The sequence below is a fragment of the Lissotriton helveticus genome, chromosome 1_1, assembly GCF_964261635.1.
Source record: "Lissotriton helveticus chromosome 1_1, aLisHel1.1, whole genome shotgun sequence".
Taxonomy (NCBI): domain Eukaryota; kingdom Metazoa; phylum Chordata; class Amphibia; order Caudata; family Salamandridae; genus Lissotriton; species Lissotriton helveticus.
In genome coordinates this window covers 1,415,208,197-1,415,224,420 of record NC_136057.1, presented here as the reverse complement: position 1 = coordinate 1,415,224,420, position 16,224 = coordinate 1,415,208,197, and the positions used below count along the sequence as shown (strand labels likewise).

The 16,224-nt window shown below is 44.5% G+C and overlaps 1 protein-coding gene across 3 annotated transcripts in view; it reads left to right on the top strand.

Moving 5' to 3' along the window:
• The window catches only part of DNM2 (dynamin 2), a 779,238-nt gene that overhangs the window by 373,844 nt on the left and 389,170 nt on the right, over positions 1-16,224 (top strand). For all 3 annotated transcript variants that reach the window (XM_078685110.1, XM_078685099.1, XM_078685090.1), the window contains exons 10-11: positions 3,094-3,232; positions 6,920-7,006. In XM_078685110.1, the coding sequence (XP_078541236.1) occupies positions 3,094-3,232; positions 6,920-7,006 (226 nt within the window). The remainder of the gene's footprint in view (positions 1-3,093; positions 3,233-6,919; positions 7,007-16,224) is intronic.

Genomic DNA, 16,224 nt, shown 5'->3' with positions numbered 1-16,224 from the left:
GGTTCCCTAGTGGTATGAGTACAGCGCCATGCCACCCGGTAGTATTAGTGCGCTTTACAAGTACGGCTACATTTACATTTACATTTACGCTTTTCTGCCTCTCACACTCCTTCCATTGGTGGTTCCGAAGTTCAGACAGGCGTCCCTGGCATTAATCCTAGTTGCTCCCACATGGGCCTGACGACCCAGGTTCACAACCCTGTTGGAGCTCTCAATAGTTTCTCACCAAAAACGACACCTCACTCCCAATCTTCTCACTCAGAGCAATGGAGAGATAAGACATCCAGATCCCAGCCCTCTGAACCTTGCGATCTGGCACCTGAAATCTTAGAGCTTGGCTACCTTAATCATTCGCCAGGCTGCATGAATATTATCAAAGAGTCTAGACGTCCTTCCGCAAGGGCATGCTATGCAGCAAAGTGGAAGAGATTTTTAATATACTGCAATAACGATCAGATAGATCCACTGGACGCTTCAGTTCAGCATTCCAATCTAGCGTACTCTTTCATACGCTTACACCTTGGTGCAATAGCTGCACATTTTATTTTTTGTGCAAAGTTTTATATAGCGCGAACTATGCCCGAACCAAATCAGGTATCAGAGCGCTTTACATAGCACCAGTTACGTTACATGAGGACACACATTAATTTTTGTTAGGCACGGGGAGATTAAGTGATTTGGCCAGAATCACAGGATGTTTAGCATCGTTACCGAGACTCGAACCCAGGTCCCCAGGTCCGAGGTCGAACATCTGTCTCTTTTTTAGAGTGCCTGTCATTAAAGCGTTTATGGAGGGACTTAAAAGAATCATTCCTCCAAAACTTTCACCTGCTCCAGTGTGGAATCTCAACATTGTCCTCATCAGGCTAATGGGTCCACCCTTTGAGCCATTACATAGGTGTGAAATACAATTTCTCACTTGGAAGGTTGCTTTCCTCATACCTATAACATATCTGAGGAGAGTGGGTGAGCTTCAGGCACTAACCATAGAAGTAACATTCTTACAAATACACCAAAACAAAATGGTTCTTCGGATCAACCCTAAATTTCTGCCTTTCATATCAACCAATCTGTTGAGATACCTGTGTTCTTCCCTCAAGTAGATTCTGTGGCAGAACGTGTGTTACACACTTTAGATGTGAAAAGAGCAATTCTTTACTATATAGAAAGGACAAAACCTTTCCACAAAACAACTATTTGTCGCTTTTGCTTTACCACATAAAGCCAATCTTATATCAAAACAAGAAATGGCTCCGTCCATTCCTGCAACAAACACAACAAAACACGAGCGTCCGTGTAAAAAAAAAAAAAACATGCCCACCACGGTAAAAGGGACGGTGCTAAAAAAAAGAGAAGCGAAAAAACACACCCCTCTATCCCAAAAAGACGGGCCTTAAATTAACAGACAACTGTCTTCTCCAATGGCTGCCCGCCATTTACGGAGACAGCCAATGGAGTAGAGGGGCGGGTGTAAGCATCACTACTTGAGACATTAAATTCTCGTCAGCGAGACTGCGCAAGCGCAGCCGACGCTAGTCGAGACCTAAACAGGCATTGCAAGGTGGATAGTCAAGTGCATTCAAATATGCTATGCAAAAGCTAAAACAAAACGAACAATTCCCCCTAGAGCGCACTTCACACGCAAACTAGGGGCTTCTATGGATTTCTTAGGAAATATATCCCTAGATATCTGCAGAGCTGCAACATGGTCTACACTCCATACATTCACAAAACACTATTTTGTAAATGTGTTAGCAAGACAGTAAGCTAGTGTGTGGGCCAAGCAATTTTAAGTACACTATTTCAGACAACTGCAACAGCTACAGGTTAGCCACCGCTTTGGGAGATAAGTATTGTATAGTCTATGCAAAGCATGTGATCTACAGCTCACATGCCTCGAACGGAAAATTTTACTTACCCAGTATGCATCTGTTCTTGGCATGTAGAGCTGCAGAGTCGCATGCGCCCACCCGCCTCCTCGGGTATCTATACCTGTTGGAGTTACATCTTACTTAAATACATATATACATAGACATCTCTTACTACTCCTTTATCACCCGCTGTGGCAAACAATCTAACAATGGAGTTGATGTCCATGCGCACTATCACCGAAAGAAGGAGTCACCTACCTTGTGACTGGAGAAGACTTCTTCGAACAAAAACAAAGTGCAAACATCCGGACCAACACTAGATGGCAGGCTATGCACAGCATGTGACTACAGCTCTACATGCCAAGAACAGATGCATACTGGGTAAGTAGCATTTTACTTTCCGTTATGTAGACACCGACTAGACATGGTTTCAGTGTTCATGTATGGTCTCTGTGCTTCTTATCAGCCTGCGGAGCCGGAAGGTAGACCTCCCTTCCAATATGGTCACCTGCCTTAGGATTTACCAGTCAAATTTGTTCTCCAAATGCCAGATGGCAACTCTGGGAGTGCAATTCCACCTCATGCTCAAAATGGAACAACAAATCAAGGTACTGAGATAAGCCCCTACAACATAAAACTTCTCAAATAGAATTTTTTTTAAATTGCTATAGCAAGTGTTAGCTTAGCATCTAAAATTGATACCTGCATCCTATATTTCATACCCTAACAACTGATCTCTTAATAGACAGAAAGTGAGGAATACGACACTGTAAACAGTCACCCATCATCCCATATTGTCCAAAACTACCACAATCCTTAAACTAAAGTGCTACAAACGTTAGTCAAAACGCATTTAATTTGACATAAACATTGTTTCCGAAGTCTCCAAAACCAGACTAAACTAAAAAAAATCTAGGCATTTTAATAGACATGGCTATTTATTTATTGACCTCCGTGCAGGGAAGGGCCGAGTATGCCAGGCTATGATTCAAACCGGTCACAAGCCTGGTACAGGAGCATCGCAGCAGCAAATATCCATCCCACTGAGCTTTATTCTCTACTTCATTAAACCCAAATTGTGTATTATTGTCGAGGCGCTGGGGACAGATGTAATGAACACCCTTTGGCTTGCTATATTTGTTTATTGTGTTTTTGAAATGTTTGACCTTTTTCTGTTATTTGTTGTCCCATCCTCTTCCCTCTTGTGCTCTGATACATGTAGAACGGGGCTCTTCACTCCAGACCTGGCCTTTGAGGCCATCGTAAAGAAGCAGGTGGTGAAACTGAAGGAGCCTTGCTTGAAGTGTGTGGATCTGGTGATTCAGGAGTTAATCAATACCGTTAGACAGTGTACCATTAAGGTAGTGAAACCTCAGCACAAGCGCAATGCTTTCTTTCATATCGGTCAGCTGGGCTGGGTAGCATATTCAAGACTATAACCTGCCCATTGTGCCTGCAAAACTCTTTCCTCAATCCTCCTGGAACATACAGTGCCTAGCCAAACATCTGCTGAGTGGGGATTGAGCTCTTCCTAATAGTTTCAATGCTTTGCCTTCTCATCAGTAAGATTGTGTCAGGAAGCATTATGCCAAACTCTTTGCTAATGTTACTCCAGTTTATTTGAGACAGTGGAACTGGGCATCGAAGTACAATGTGGCTTCGTTTTATAAAAGAGGATGGAGTTATTTCCCATTTTTTGCTAACTGGTTATCCATAAAGATGGCGAAGGAGGGAGACCTGTGACCACAGTAATGGCTCCTTTCTGACACTCCAGAGTTGAGGGCGGGGTGGGATGCCAAGAGTTTCTCGGACCAATGGGCAGGTTATCTTCAAGCTTCTTAAGTAGCAATCGGCATGATTGGGTGAAAATTGCTCCCCTCTGAGTGACCATCTGGGAAGTAAGCAAAAAGGTGGGCCAAGATGAGAAACTGATTAAAGGAGTCCTACCAACCATTTCTGTGGTGGCCCTTTAAGTCCCGTTCACACAGGTGTTCATGTAGCACAGTTTTTTTCTACAGCTGATCTAGGTGGAGATGATATTAGCAAACAGCCGATGAATCTTATTCTGGCTTATGCCCGTTATGCTGCCGCCATTCCACCAAAAAAGGTTTGACCCAACACGAGTTCAGTTTCACGTGCATGCTTTTCCAAGCCGCTCAGGGAGGAGTCTTAGTGATGCCTGGCACTGGAGTGGGTTTGATTGTGCAAATTTGTAGACAAAGGACCGTCACCTTATCCCTTGCTGCTAAACGCTTTGCAATTATTTAGATGGTGGGTGCTTTTCTCCCTCTTGTTCTGGCCTTTGTCTTGTCAGTCCCCTGGTGCCCACATCTGATGTCGAAGACTGGACTTTCACGGGGCAGCTGCTCATTGCAAGTTTGTAGTCACTGCTGTAAAGTCTTCATGAACCATGATCAGATCTGCACAGTTTGGTGGAGATCAAATCTCACCATGAGGTTCTGCTGGTAAGGAAGGGAGCCCGGGCATGGGGGTAATTCTAACCTAATTTTGGTGCGGTTTCTTAACACTTGTGCTGAATAGTATGAAGCAGATCCAGAAGTTTGACCTCTGATTTGCCCATCCTATTCCTTGCATGAGGTCATCAAGACAAAATGTCTGACGAGAACAAAATTCTGTTGATTCTGAACACCTACATAAAACATTCAATTTAGCTCAGTGATTAAAAATAGGATTTTGGTCTTTTAATCTCTTAAGTAATGACCCTGCACTAAAGTAAAACATAAACGTTTTAAGCCTGTTTAAAAACAGAAAAAGCTGTAGATATTTGGGAAGAATCAAAAGACGACCGTCCCCATTAGGCACTAAAAGTCTACTCCTGTTAGCCTCAGCAGAGAGGTCAAGCGTTTTACTGGTATAAATCTGAATTCCAACTAACGTAGCATTAAAGCTATTTATTTATTTTTGTTTTTGCATGCTGACGTTATTTAGGGATAAAGCCACCAGATTGACCTCTTAGATTGAGTGTCTGTTCAGAGGGGAGCAGTTGTGAAGCTAAAATAGACCGAGATTGGCTATTGTTTAAAGAACTGGTGGTTTTTTTCCTCTCAGATGTGTGCCTGCTCTTTCACAAATACGTGCATCTGAAAAAGCCAGCACTTGGTTCAAAGATCCTGCCAATTTGTTTATGAATCCCGGAAATTACCATGTGCATGCGAGTGACCTGCATGTGCATTAGCAGTTTGCTCCTGTAGCTAGCACAAGTGCTTTCATTACCAGATTGTGGACTGCATCCATTTGAGAAGCAGAGATAAGAAGCCTATAGTGGAATCCATGATGATTGTTTGGTTCCAATTGGCTAAAATTCGGCTCAGCAAGAGGGCCTCTGTGGCCAGAGTTGGGTGATGTCTAACTTGCTATCTCTAAGAGGCAATTTAATCTGTTTTATGCTGTATTAAGTGGTTATACACACACTCATCTTCAGAAATGCTAGCAAGACTTTGACCCATGTGTCTGGCTTGACTTTTCTGCTGACTAACACTCTGACTTTCCTCTCTTCTTCCTTTTCCTGTCCGCTTCTATTCTTTCCTCCCTTTTTGCTTTCTGGCCTTCGTGCACCTTCATGTGGCCCTGTTCTTCGCTTTCTGTGGGGCATAGAACTGGGCTTTTCACGCCCGACATGGCATTCGAAACAATAGTGCGAAAGCAACTCGTTAAACTCAAAGAGCCAAGTTTGAAGTGTGTTGATCTGGTAGTCTCAGAGCTGGCCACCGTGATTAAAAAGTGTGCCCAAAAGGTAATGATTTCTTTCTTTTCTTTAAATATATTTTTGGGGGTTGACGCCCATTTCCATACTTGTACATAAAATAGTCGTATATTGTCAGCAAATTAGAAAACATAGAAAAGAGCAATAATTGGGATGCTGTTGAACATAGACCATATGTACTGCATTCAACTTCACAGTATAGGTTGTTGTTGAACAGTTGCATGTGTAAACATAGTTTAGTATGCTCTTAAGAGAGGTTTAAGTTGACTGGTTAAACAGCACTAGTGCCCTCAGACGTTGGGTTACTGTGTGGTTAAACTGTAGGACTGCAGTCCTAGGCAAAGAAAACAAAAAAGGAATGGTGCTGATGTGTAAAACACTAGGCCTACACATACAGCATTTTCATTTTTTACAGATGAAAGCTTTAATGTCTGACATAAGAGTCTGCAGGTACTCTAAAATGGCATGACCTTCTGTACGACTTTCAGAAGCCTGTATGCATAATGTTGGTGGTGGTGATGGTTCACTTAAATGTCGGAAATTTCTTTTTACCACCAGCTTATAGTTGTTGTTTGTGGCAACACAAACACTTTTCCTGTGTATTTGTTGCCACACCCATTTGTTAAGTTAGCCTTTGCACTAGATAAATTGCATCCAATTCTTTTGGGAGAGAACTGGAAGGCAGTGGTTTGGACACAAGACTTTGGCATGTATGCCCAAGGTTTACGGTGTCAAAAAGCATATGCAAATAACCTGCCTTCGGTCTGTGCGGAGAGCTTCGTTTATGGGTCAATTCCTGAATTTAGCTGCTACATAAAGGATATTTGAGCTGCCATTTTGTGGGTGCAATCAAAAGAAACATTGTCCTATCCTATTGATCCTATTGGGGTATGGAACTTTTCTCTGTTGGACCTTAAGCCCTCTGTGTCCCTGTGACATTTTTCCATTTTAATGTTACACACTAAAGTTGCACATACACATCTTTGAAAATTTCCTTTTAAGTTTAGTTGATGGCATGTGCAAGCGGGCTTTCAGAATGCTGCATTTGTGTTGGGTACCAGTTCAATTCTATGTAACTGTTGCTAATTTAGTGGCTATGAGTAGCCTACACTTGTACCATACTGTTTCTTCCTCTGGATTGTGCTTGTTTTTCCGACCCTCTTATGATCTGTCTTTCACTATTAACAACTTATGGGTGTGTAGTGGATGCTTCTTTTATTCTGAAGTTAAATAGCTTATTTGAAATACTTTGTGACTTGTGAAGCCCCTCGCACACTTAATGACATGCCCTCAATCTGCACTTTTGTTTCTCCTTGGGTGGCAGTTGTCCCCCTACCCTAGGTTACGAGAGGAGAGCGAGCGAATTGTCACTACACACATCCGAGAGCGAGAAGGGAAAACCAAGGACCAGGTATAATATGCCAGATTATACAGGAGTTTGTTGTGTTTTGCTGTGGTATGGCCTGAATTGAGAGAATTCTAATTGAGCTTTTGCAGCGTGGATGTGAATAGATCATAGTGAGCCCATTGGAAATTCTGGGCACCTGCTGAATCTACCAGTCACTTCACCTTTGGCTAAAACTGCCAATCAAAATTAGAAGTTTTTTTTTTTTTTTTAAAAGGGCTTACGAATATCAAGGGGACTTTGTTCGAGATTGTAATGAGGAGACGAGACAATGGTTTCACTTTTGCATTCATTATATGTGAAATTTTTATTGAATTGTTTAACAATTCCGTTATCTGAATAATCACATGATGGGATCATAGGGCATAGACACCAAATATATATACTTATCCAGTATTGGGGTATCTTTCATAGATTCACATGCCTGAATCATTCCCCGTCGCCTAGGCGGGAGTCCCACGGTAAATAAAAAAGCAGTGCCAAAGGTAAATGATAGTAGTAGGCCCTAAGAAAAAAGGCCTGAGGCCTAAATCCTAGTAGTCTATCTACATCATTATGCTAAAAAGACAAAAGTCTTTGTCCCAACCAATCCGCTATCGGCACCCTTTAGAACACTCTCTGCAGAGCCAGTTCTCCTCAGATTTTCACCGCACGTGGCGTGGAAGAAAGTCTCCCTGAGTGGTACTCAGTTTGTCCTTCAAGCTGTCTGACAAGAAGGCCTTGTTCAAACCTTGCAGAACATGCGACAAAAAGAGAGTACATGTTGATGATCAACATAAGGACTGTATCTATTTCCTCTACCCTAAGCATGAGGCTAAAAATTGTAAGATCTGCCGAACCTTCCCTTCAAAAACTCTAAGGGATAGGGAGGCTAGAGTCCTGTTGTGGCTCAAATCTTCTTCAACTGAAGATGATGATAGAGCTGCGACCTCCAGCAAGAGAGCAAGATCTTAGGACAGTTCATCAAGTGAGGGGAGAAAACTTCTCAAATCCTCCCACTCCACTTTTGGTCCTTTTCAAAGGTCTCCTTCTACTTCCCCTGGGCCAATTCAGTCTCCAGAAGCTTCAGCGCTCACGGACTCTAAAAGGCAATTTATCAAAACCGTGAGTAAAAGCTGTTCTGTCTCTTCAGCTTTACCTATGTCGACTATCTCTGTCACATCTTCAGCTCCTTCGTAGACGGCGACAATTTCTACTACATCTATCACTTCTCCTATCCTGTCGACGAGGAATTCCGTAGTGTCTAAGAAAACTGTTGTTGATGATCCGTCGACGAAAGCCTCATCGGCTAAGCCATCAAAACACTCGTCGACGAAGGTACCGTCGACTAAGCTTCTGTAATCGACGAAGACATCTACTGTGCCGTCTAAGAGTGCCCCGTCGACTAAGAAATCAATTCCGTCGACGATTGTCCCGTCGACGATGATCCCATCGACGTCGAGTCAGTCGACGATGGTCCCGCCGACGTCGAGTTCAAGTCCGTCGACGATGCTTGCGTCTGTCTCGTCGACTATGATCCTGTCGACGACGACTACAATGAAGAGTCCATCGACGGTAAGTCTATCGCCAATGCCCCCGTCAACGACCATACCATCTACAGGAGTGGAACCTGGTTCTACTTAGTCTGTAGTGGCGGTACAAACTTTTTCAACGCCTATTTCCTCGAAAGGTTTCCAGCTTAAATCTTTCCAGAGACAAGAGTGTTCGTACATCTCACCACTTACTCCATCTCACCTCCTCGACACATATGCCCAAGAGGAGGAGGATGATGACGATGAAGGAGCTTTTGGAATAGCTCGTCATCCTTCCAAACTGAACATTAAATGTCAAGATGACGAGGAAGATGAAGACTACACAGAACACTACTACCAGGAGGACATTGTTGCTCCTCACCACACAGGATACCAGAGGCATTCTCGGATTTCAGAGTCCAGCCATCTGCCTCCTAACCTTATTCAGGACTTGCAGGCCATGTTAGCTGATTATGGACAGCGTTTTCCACCGCAGCAGATCATTCCACCACCTCAGCCAGTGGTAGTTCCATACCTCAGCCGGAGGTTCCGGCACCAATGTCTCCAGTTACAGAACCTCCTCCACAGCACCAGCCTGCTCAGCCTACTCGAACTCCAGACACTTCTTCTGATGAAGAACTAGAAGAAGGTGAGCTACCAGAGAATCCTCACTTGGATCCGTGGGATTCATATATTATTCCCATGCCGTCTCCACCAACTCCACAACCATCGGACTCCCCTTCAGAAGATATAGGTGGATTTCATAACCTCATGCAGCGAGCTGCTACTAGGTTTCAGCTCCAGTGGCGGTGGAACAAACTGATTGTTTCCTACACGATTTCAAAAAAGAGGCTAGGAAAATTACCAGAGCAATTCCAATAATAGATAACATATGGAATTAGGGCATCAAGATTATGAAAAATCCTGCATCCGTGCCTGCAGTGCTTCCACGGATTGATAAAAATACCGTGCGCCGATCAACAGTCCATCCAGCCTCATTGGTTACCCCAGGCCGGATTCATTCATTTCACAAGCCGCCCAACAAAGGTCTAAAAATCCGGCCACACCCATCACTACACCACCAGATTAAGAGGGACGTCGTCCTGACCTCATTGGTAAAAAGTTCTCAACCATGGCTGCCGCCTCCATCAGGGCAGCTAATCCATTAGCGATCATAGGGCGTTATGATTGCCAAATGTAGTCGGACATGGCTGGTCTGATTGACCTTATTCCAGAGGACAAACGACAGGAGGCTCGAAAGATCTTGTTGGAGGGAGAGCGCGCAGCAGCAGAAACGATAGACTACGCTCTGGATATTGTCAACACAAATTTCAGGCAACTGGCTGGGGCTGCAGTTCTCAGGCACCAGGGTTGGTTAAAGGCTACCACCTTCCGACCAGAAGTCCAAACAAAAATATTAGATATGGCCTACGACGGCGAATCTTTGTTTGGCAAACATATTGATAAAGCCCTCCAAGCAATCAAGACCGACACTGATACTGCAAGATCTTTGGGTTCCCTACAATAGGAGCGGGGAACATTGAGGTGCTAGAGGGCATGGCTTTCCTCTAGAGGAGGTTACCATCAACAGGGCAAACAATATCAGCCTCCATATCGACAAACTTACCAATCGTCATACCGCCAATCCAATACGGCTGGTTTCTGTCGCCAAGGAGGCCGAAAACGCTCCAACAATCAAGGGTGAGACTCTCATAGAAAATACTGAGTTCAGCCGGACGCCAATCACATTTCCTCCCCTCCCTGTGGGTGCGAAAATTTCTTTTTTCCTAGACCAGTGGCAAAGAATTACCTCCGACCGCTGAGTGCTAGACCTCGTAAAAAATGGGCACACCCTAGAATTTGTCACCATGCCACAAACTACTCCACCCAAGGGACCCCCCCCTGCCCCTCGTCTTCACTTATTGTTCAAGGAAGCTTATTCAATGTTCCTCAAGAACGCTATAGAAAATGTCCCAGTTCATCAGAAACGGACAGGTTTCTACTCCCGTTTTTTTCTCATCAAAAAGAAATAAGGGGAATGGCGACCGATTCTGGACCTTCGCAACCTCAAGAGGTTCCTCAAAAAACAGGGTTTTCGCATGGTCACTCTGTCAGAGATTCTAAGCTGCCTGAATGAGGGAGATTTTATGGCTTCCTTAGACATGGAAGATGCGTACTTCCACATCCCGATCCATCCAAAACATCGAAAGTATCTCCGATTCACTGTGGCTGGCGCCCATTATCAGTTCAAAGTGCTCCCGTTTGGACTGAAATCGGCTCCAAGGATCTTCACAAAGTGCCTGGCCCCGGTAGCGGGGACAACCAAAACGCTGTTTTTATTCTGGGAGGGAGGAAGGAGCCACGGACTGACGGAGCTGCCCTGCCTGCTCTCTATCCCTCGGGATACCGGGTGCCGCTTCGCGGTTTGCAGCGAGGGGCCAAGGCAGGAAGGCTGCTGGGCAGCTTAAACACCAGCAGGGAGGATTGGACCATCTGCAGTGGGCGTGTGCAGCAGGGACTCGGAAGACCAAGAGTCCCTGCGCCGCTCAGGTGTGCTCGGCCACGCCCCCAGCGAGACACGCCCCCCGCCTGTCCAATAACTAAGGCGTGTGCTTCCACTTGCCGGCGGGACAACCAAAACGCTGTTTTCATTCTGGGAGGGAGGAAGGAGCCACGGACTGACGGAGCTGCCCTGCCTGCTCTCTATCCCTCGGGATACTGGGTGCCGCTTCGCGGTTTGCAGCGAGGGGCCAAGGCAGGAAGGCTGCTGGGCAGCTTAAACACCAGCAGGGAGGATTGGACCATCTGCAGTGGGCGTGTGCAGCAGGGACTCGGAAGACCAAGAGTCCCTGCGCCGCTCAGGTGTGCTCGGCCGCGCCCCCAGCGAGACACGCCCCCCGTCTGCAATGGCCACTACTTAACAGGATTGATTGGTGCTCAGCGGGACGCGAGTGGGACGCCGAGCGAAGCCCGGGCAAAGGGCGGGCCCTCTGTGGCCAGAGGAGACCGGACCGGGCCTGTCCTCTTGGTTTTGTTTGCTTGTAAGGTAAATGCTGACATTGATTTTATGCGTATTAACATTTGCTCACTCTAAAAACCCTCGCTACGGACCCTACTTCGAGACTTTACCTTCATGTCATGTAAGATGGCTTCTAAGAGCTGTGGCGCACAGAGGAGCGAGGTCACGGGGCCCATGGATTGCTATCTAGAAAGGGTAATTTTACCTATCACTCATGAACTAGATAGCTTAGAACAACGCTTGCCCAGAGATAGCGTGCTCTGTAACCACCCCGTCACACAGACAGCCGAGGTAGCATATGGATCAGCCTTGCTGAAAGAACTAAATGATCTCTGTAAGACCCAGTATGTAGCAGCAGATTATGTAACTGAGCAACTCCATGTTTTAGTCAGTCCCTTAGTAACTCCTAATGCCCCGCCCACTACGCCCTTACTGATAGATGTTAACACACCTGATGCCCTTTCTCCATCTCCACTTGTAAAACTTAACACCAACCATATAGGGCCCCTTAACATCCCACCCGCCAAAAGGAAGCGTCACTGAACAACATGCATGGGGAGTGAAACCAAACAAGGAAAATTTTGTCCAAATTCCCTAGCAACTACTATACTTACCCCGATACCAGCTAAGATACACAAAACTCTGGAATCTTATGCTCCTACCTCCCAGGCCAATTTACTGGACGTCATAGAGCGGTTGGTTACTTCTATCATATCCCCACTGATAGTAAGAATAAACAGTTGAGGAGATAAGCTCTGTGAAATTGAGACGTCAATTAATGCCAGCACGTCACTAATAAAGAACATGGCAGAACTCAGCCAGCAACCTGTTCGAGCTGCCACTGTGGTGCACGAATCACCTACTCAAAGCAATAACTGTGAGAATAAATCAATAGTTGCACACAGGACAGAACGAAAAAATTTAAACGTAGTTAGCCACTCCACTACACCCCAGAGGTCCAACCCCAAAGTAAGGTCGACCCTAGGCCCAACACCTCATAATGGGATAGCTGATAACCAAGGCATCACCCCTGGCAGAAGCGACCACATAAATCTACCCCCAATAGCCGCCCCTTTTGTATGTGTCCTCTCGGGTGTTCCACCACTTAAGAAAGGAATATCGGAAACACAGCACGACTTAAGAAATAAAGTTGTTTTTTGGCTAACGAAAAACAGACCCCTGCCACCTCATATTGACGGCTCGATAGTAAGTGTCAGAAGGGTGGGTTGGTTGGGATCGCTCCCTAAGGATACCAAAGGGGATCTTGTCTTGGTAAGATTTAGAAATGAAAGTGTCGTCCCTTATTTACAATCCTGGCAGCCCCAATTGGGAGATGGGCCAATATCTACATGGCAATTACATGACTTTTATCCCAGGGCGTTTTTCCTCACCCCGTCAAGATCAATAGCAGAGAGCAACCATCACTTGGTCAGAAATGTATATGTATAAAATGGTTACAAAAATGCTGACTTCAAATCAATTCTAGATTTTGCCCCGAATCTGGCGTGGATTAGCTTATATTGATTCACATAGGGGAAGCCCTTAGCTGACTCTTGTGAACTTAACACGCTCTAAATATTAAGCTCTGTAAAATGTTGATTTCTTTTAATCGTGTAAATAACTATTTTAGTGAAATGTAATTATTATGACTGTTCTGAATAATTTGTATGCTTTTATGATTTATATTTTCTAAATCTAATAAAGCTTAATTGATTTGATTTGATTTGAAGTGCCTGGCCCCGGTAGCGTCAACGTTGCGTTCTTGGGGAATCCAGGTCTTCCCGTACTTGGATGATTGGTTAATCAAAGGTCCTTCAAAGCACAATGTAAAGAATGCCATTTCAACATGCCACGATCTCTTTGCATCTCTGAGACTAACTGTGAATAAAAGCAAATCCCAGTTACATCTGAAGCAGATCCTGCCTTTCCTGGGAGCACGTCTAGACACAATGCAAGGCATTCTTATCTCAAGAAAAACAACTTCGCCTACAGAAATTGGCACTACAGGTTTAAAAAGGAAAGTCACTTTCTGTTCGCCTGTTCGCTTCACTCCTGGGAATGTGTTCTTCGGCCATAAATCTCATTCCCTTGGCGCGCCTGAAAATGAGACCTTTACAGGAGGAACTACATCTTCAATGGAAACAAGCGACAGGTTGCTTCGACTACGTCATCAGTCACTCCACGCATGGTGGATGCTCTTCAATGGTGGTCACAGTTACCCAATCTGACACAAGGGCTCACGTTCATACAGAATCCTCCAGACTTCGTTCTGACAACGGATGCGTCCATGGAGGGATGGGAAAGTAATCTCCAAGATTTACAAGTACAAGGCAAATGGTCTCAGAAGTACAGACAACGACACCTCAACAGTTTGGAATTGCGGGCAATCTTCCTATCCTTGTAAACGTTTCTTCCAAAGATTACAGGGTCTTTGGTCCTAGTTCGAACCGACAATACCACCAGCATGTTCTACGTGAACAAACAAGGAGGGACAAGATCGACAACTTTATCAAAGGAGGCTCAGGAGTTATGGGAATGGCTTACACTTCACAACATAACTCTCAAGGCGGAACATGTCAGAGGCCTCCACAATATACTAGCAGACAAACTCAGCAGGTACCCTATCAGACTGCCACGAGTGGGATTTAGACAACGTTCAAGTGAACAGAGTGTTCCAGGCTTGGGGCAAACCAACATTGGATTTGTTTGCAACAAAGCAAAACAAGAAATGCCGGTATTATGCCAGCAGATATCCTCAACAGGGGTCACGAAGGAATGCCCTGTCATTGATATGGTCAGGGATTTGCGCTTATGCTTTTCCCCCGATCCCGTTGATACAAAGGGTGTTGCGCAAGATGAAATCGGAAGGCTGTCATCTCATCCTGATTGCTCCCCGGTGGCCACGCCAGTACTGGTTACAAGATCTCATGTTGCTATCCCAGGACCGGCCAATCAGTCTTCTTCCAACTCCAACAATGCTGTCACGGAACGAGGGACAGATACTTCACCCAGACCCTCAATCTCTAAAATTACAGGCATGGCTCCTGACTTCTTAGATTTTCAAGACCTTCATATTCCTCAGGATTGCCGTGACATCTTAGAAAAATCACGAAGCCAAAGCATATTGAAGACTTGTCGTCTAAAATGGAAAAGGTTTTGCTTGCGATAGAAGCTCCTGCAGAGAAAATTCTTCCTTATCTTCTGCATCTGGCTCGCTCTGGACTGTCTTTTTCATCAATAAAAGTCCATCTAGTCGCTCTATCCAGATTCAGGAAAGTTTCTAACATTCCCTTACTATGTTCGTCCTCTTTAATCAAACAGTTCATGAGAGGTCTTTTCCGAGCTTATCCTCCGGTTAGGCCTCCTCCACCGGAATGCAAACTCAATACGGTTCTCTCACAACTGATGAAACATCCATTCAAACCCAATCACACCTCCAGTATCTCACATGGAAGGTCGCCCTACTTCTAGCCTTAACGTCTGCCAGAAGAGTAAGTGAAATTCAGGAATTCACTATTAAAGAACCTTTCCTGCATTTCTCTAAGGATTGTCACTCTTCGAACTAATCCAACATTCATACCTAAAGTACCATCACAGTTCCATTTAAATGGACCAGTGAAGTTGAGAGCTTTCTTTCCAAATCCTACTACACCGGCGGAAAGAACACTACATTCTTTGGACATCAAACAATGTTTAAAATTCGACCTACAAAGGACTAAAACCTTCAGGAAATCTGATCAATTATTTGTGGCTTATGGTCAAACCACGCTGGGTGCAGCAGTCACAAGAGCCACAATTTCCAGGTGGATAGCTTCTGCAATCCATTTCTGCCATATCAAATCAAACAGACCACTACTGAGAAAGGTCAAGGCTCACTCCACAAGAGCTCTGGCAGCGTCTACAGCGTTGTTTGCAGGAGTGATGCTGGAAAATAACTGCCGTTCTGCGACATGGAAGAATGTCCAAACGTTCACGAGACATTACTGCCTGCAATCAACGTGTCAAGAGGATGCGGCAGTTGGTCAGGCTGTCTTACGACACCTGTTTCTTTAAGAACAGCTTCAGGTAACCTGTGTTCTTTAATTTTATATTTACAAAGAGGTTTCAAAATCTGAAGTTACAGGTAAGTAACTTGTTTTCTTATCCAGTATTGGGGTATCTTTCATAGATTCACATGCCTGAATCAGAGTAGCAAGCAGTATGCCAGGTAAGAGTCGGTTGAGGATGGTGGGAGACTTGTACTGATAAACTCCCAGTTACATCATTATTAATAATCAACAAGTGTAAGTCAACTGAACTTTCCAAAAGTAAAACATGATCAGAAATGTAAAAAAAACATTCATAGAGCAGTAAAACATGGATATCTAACGTCATGTACATCCATTTAACACCGAAATATGTATATATATATACCTTAAAATACACTATATATATATATATATATATATATATATATATATATATATATATATATATATATATATATATATTCATTCACCACCACCAAAAGAATTATACTTGCACTCCACCAGGGTGTCAATTATAGCAGGTGTTATTTTCTCAATGTGCCATTACAGCACACAGCCTTTAACCTACGCGTAGGTTAAAGGCTGTGTGCTGTAATGGCACATTGAGAAAATAACACCTGCTATAATTGACACCCTGGTGGAGTGCGAGTATAATTCTTTTGGTGG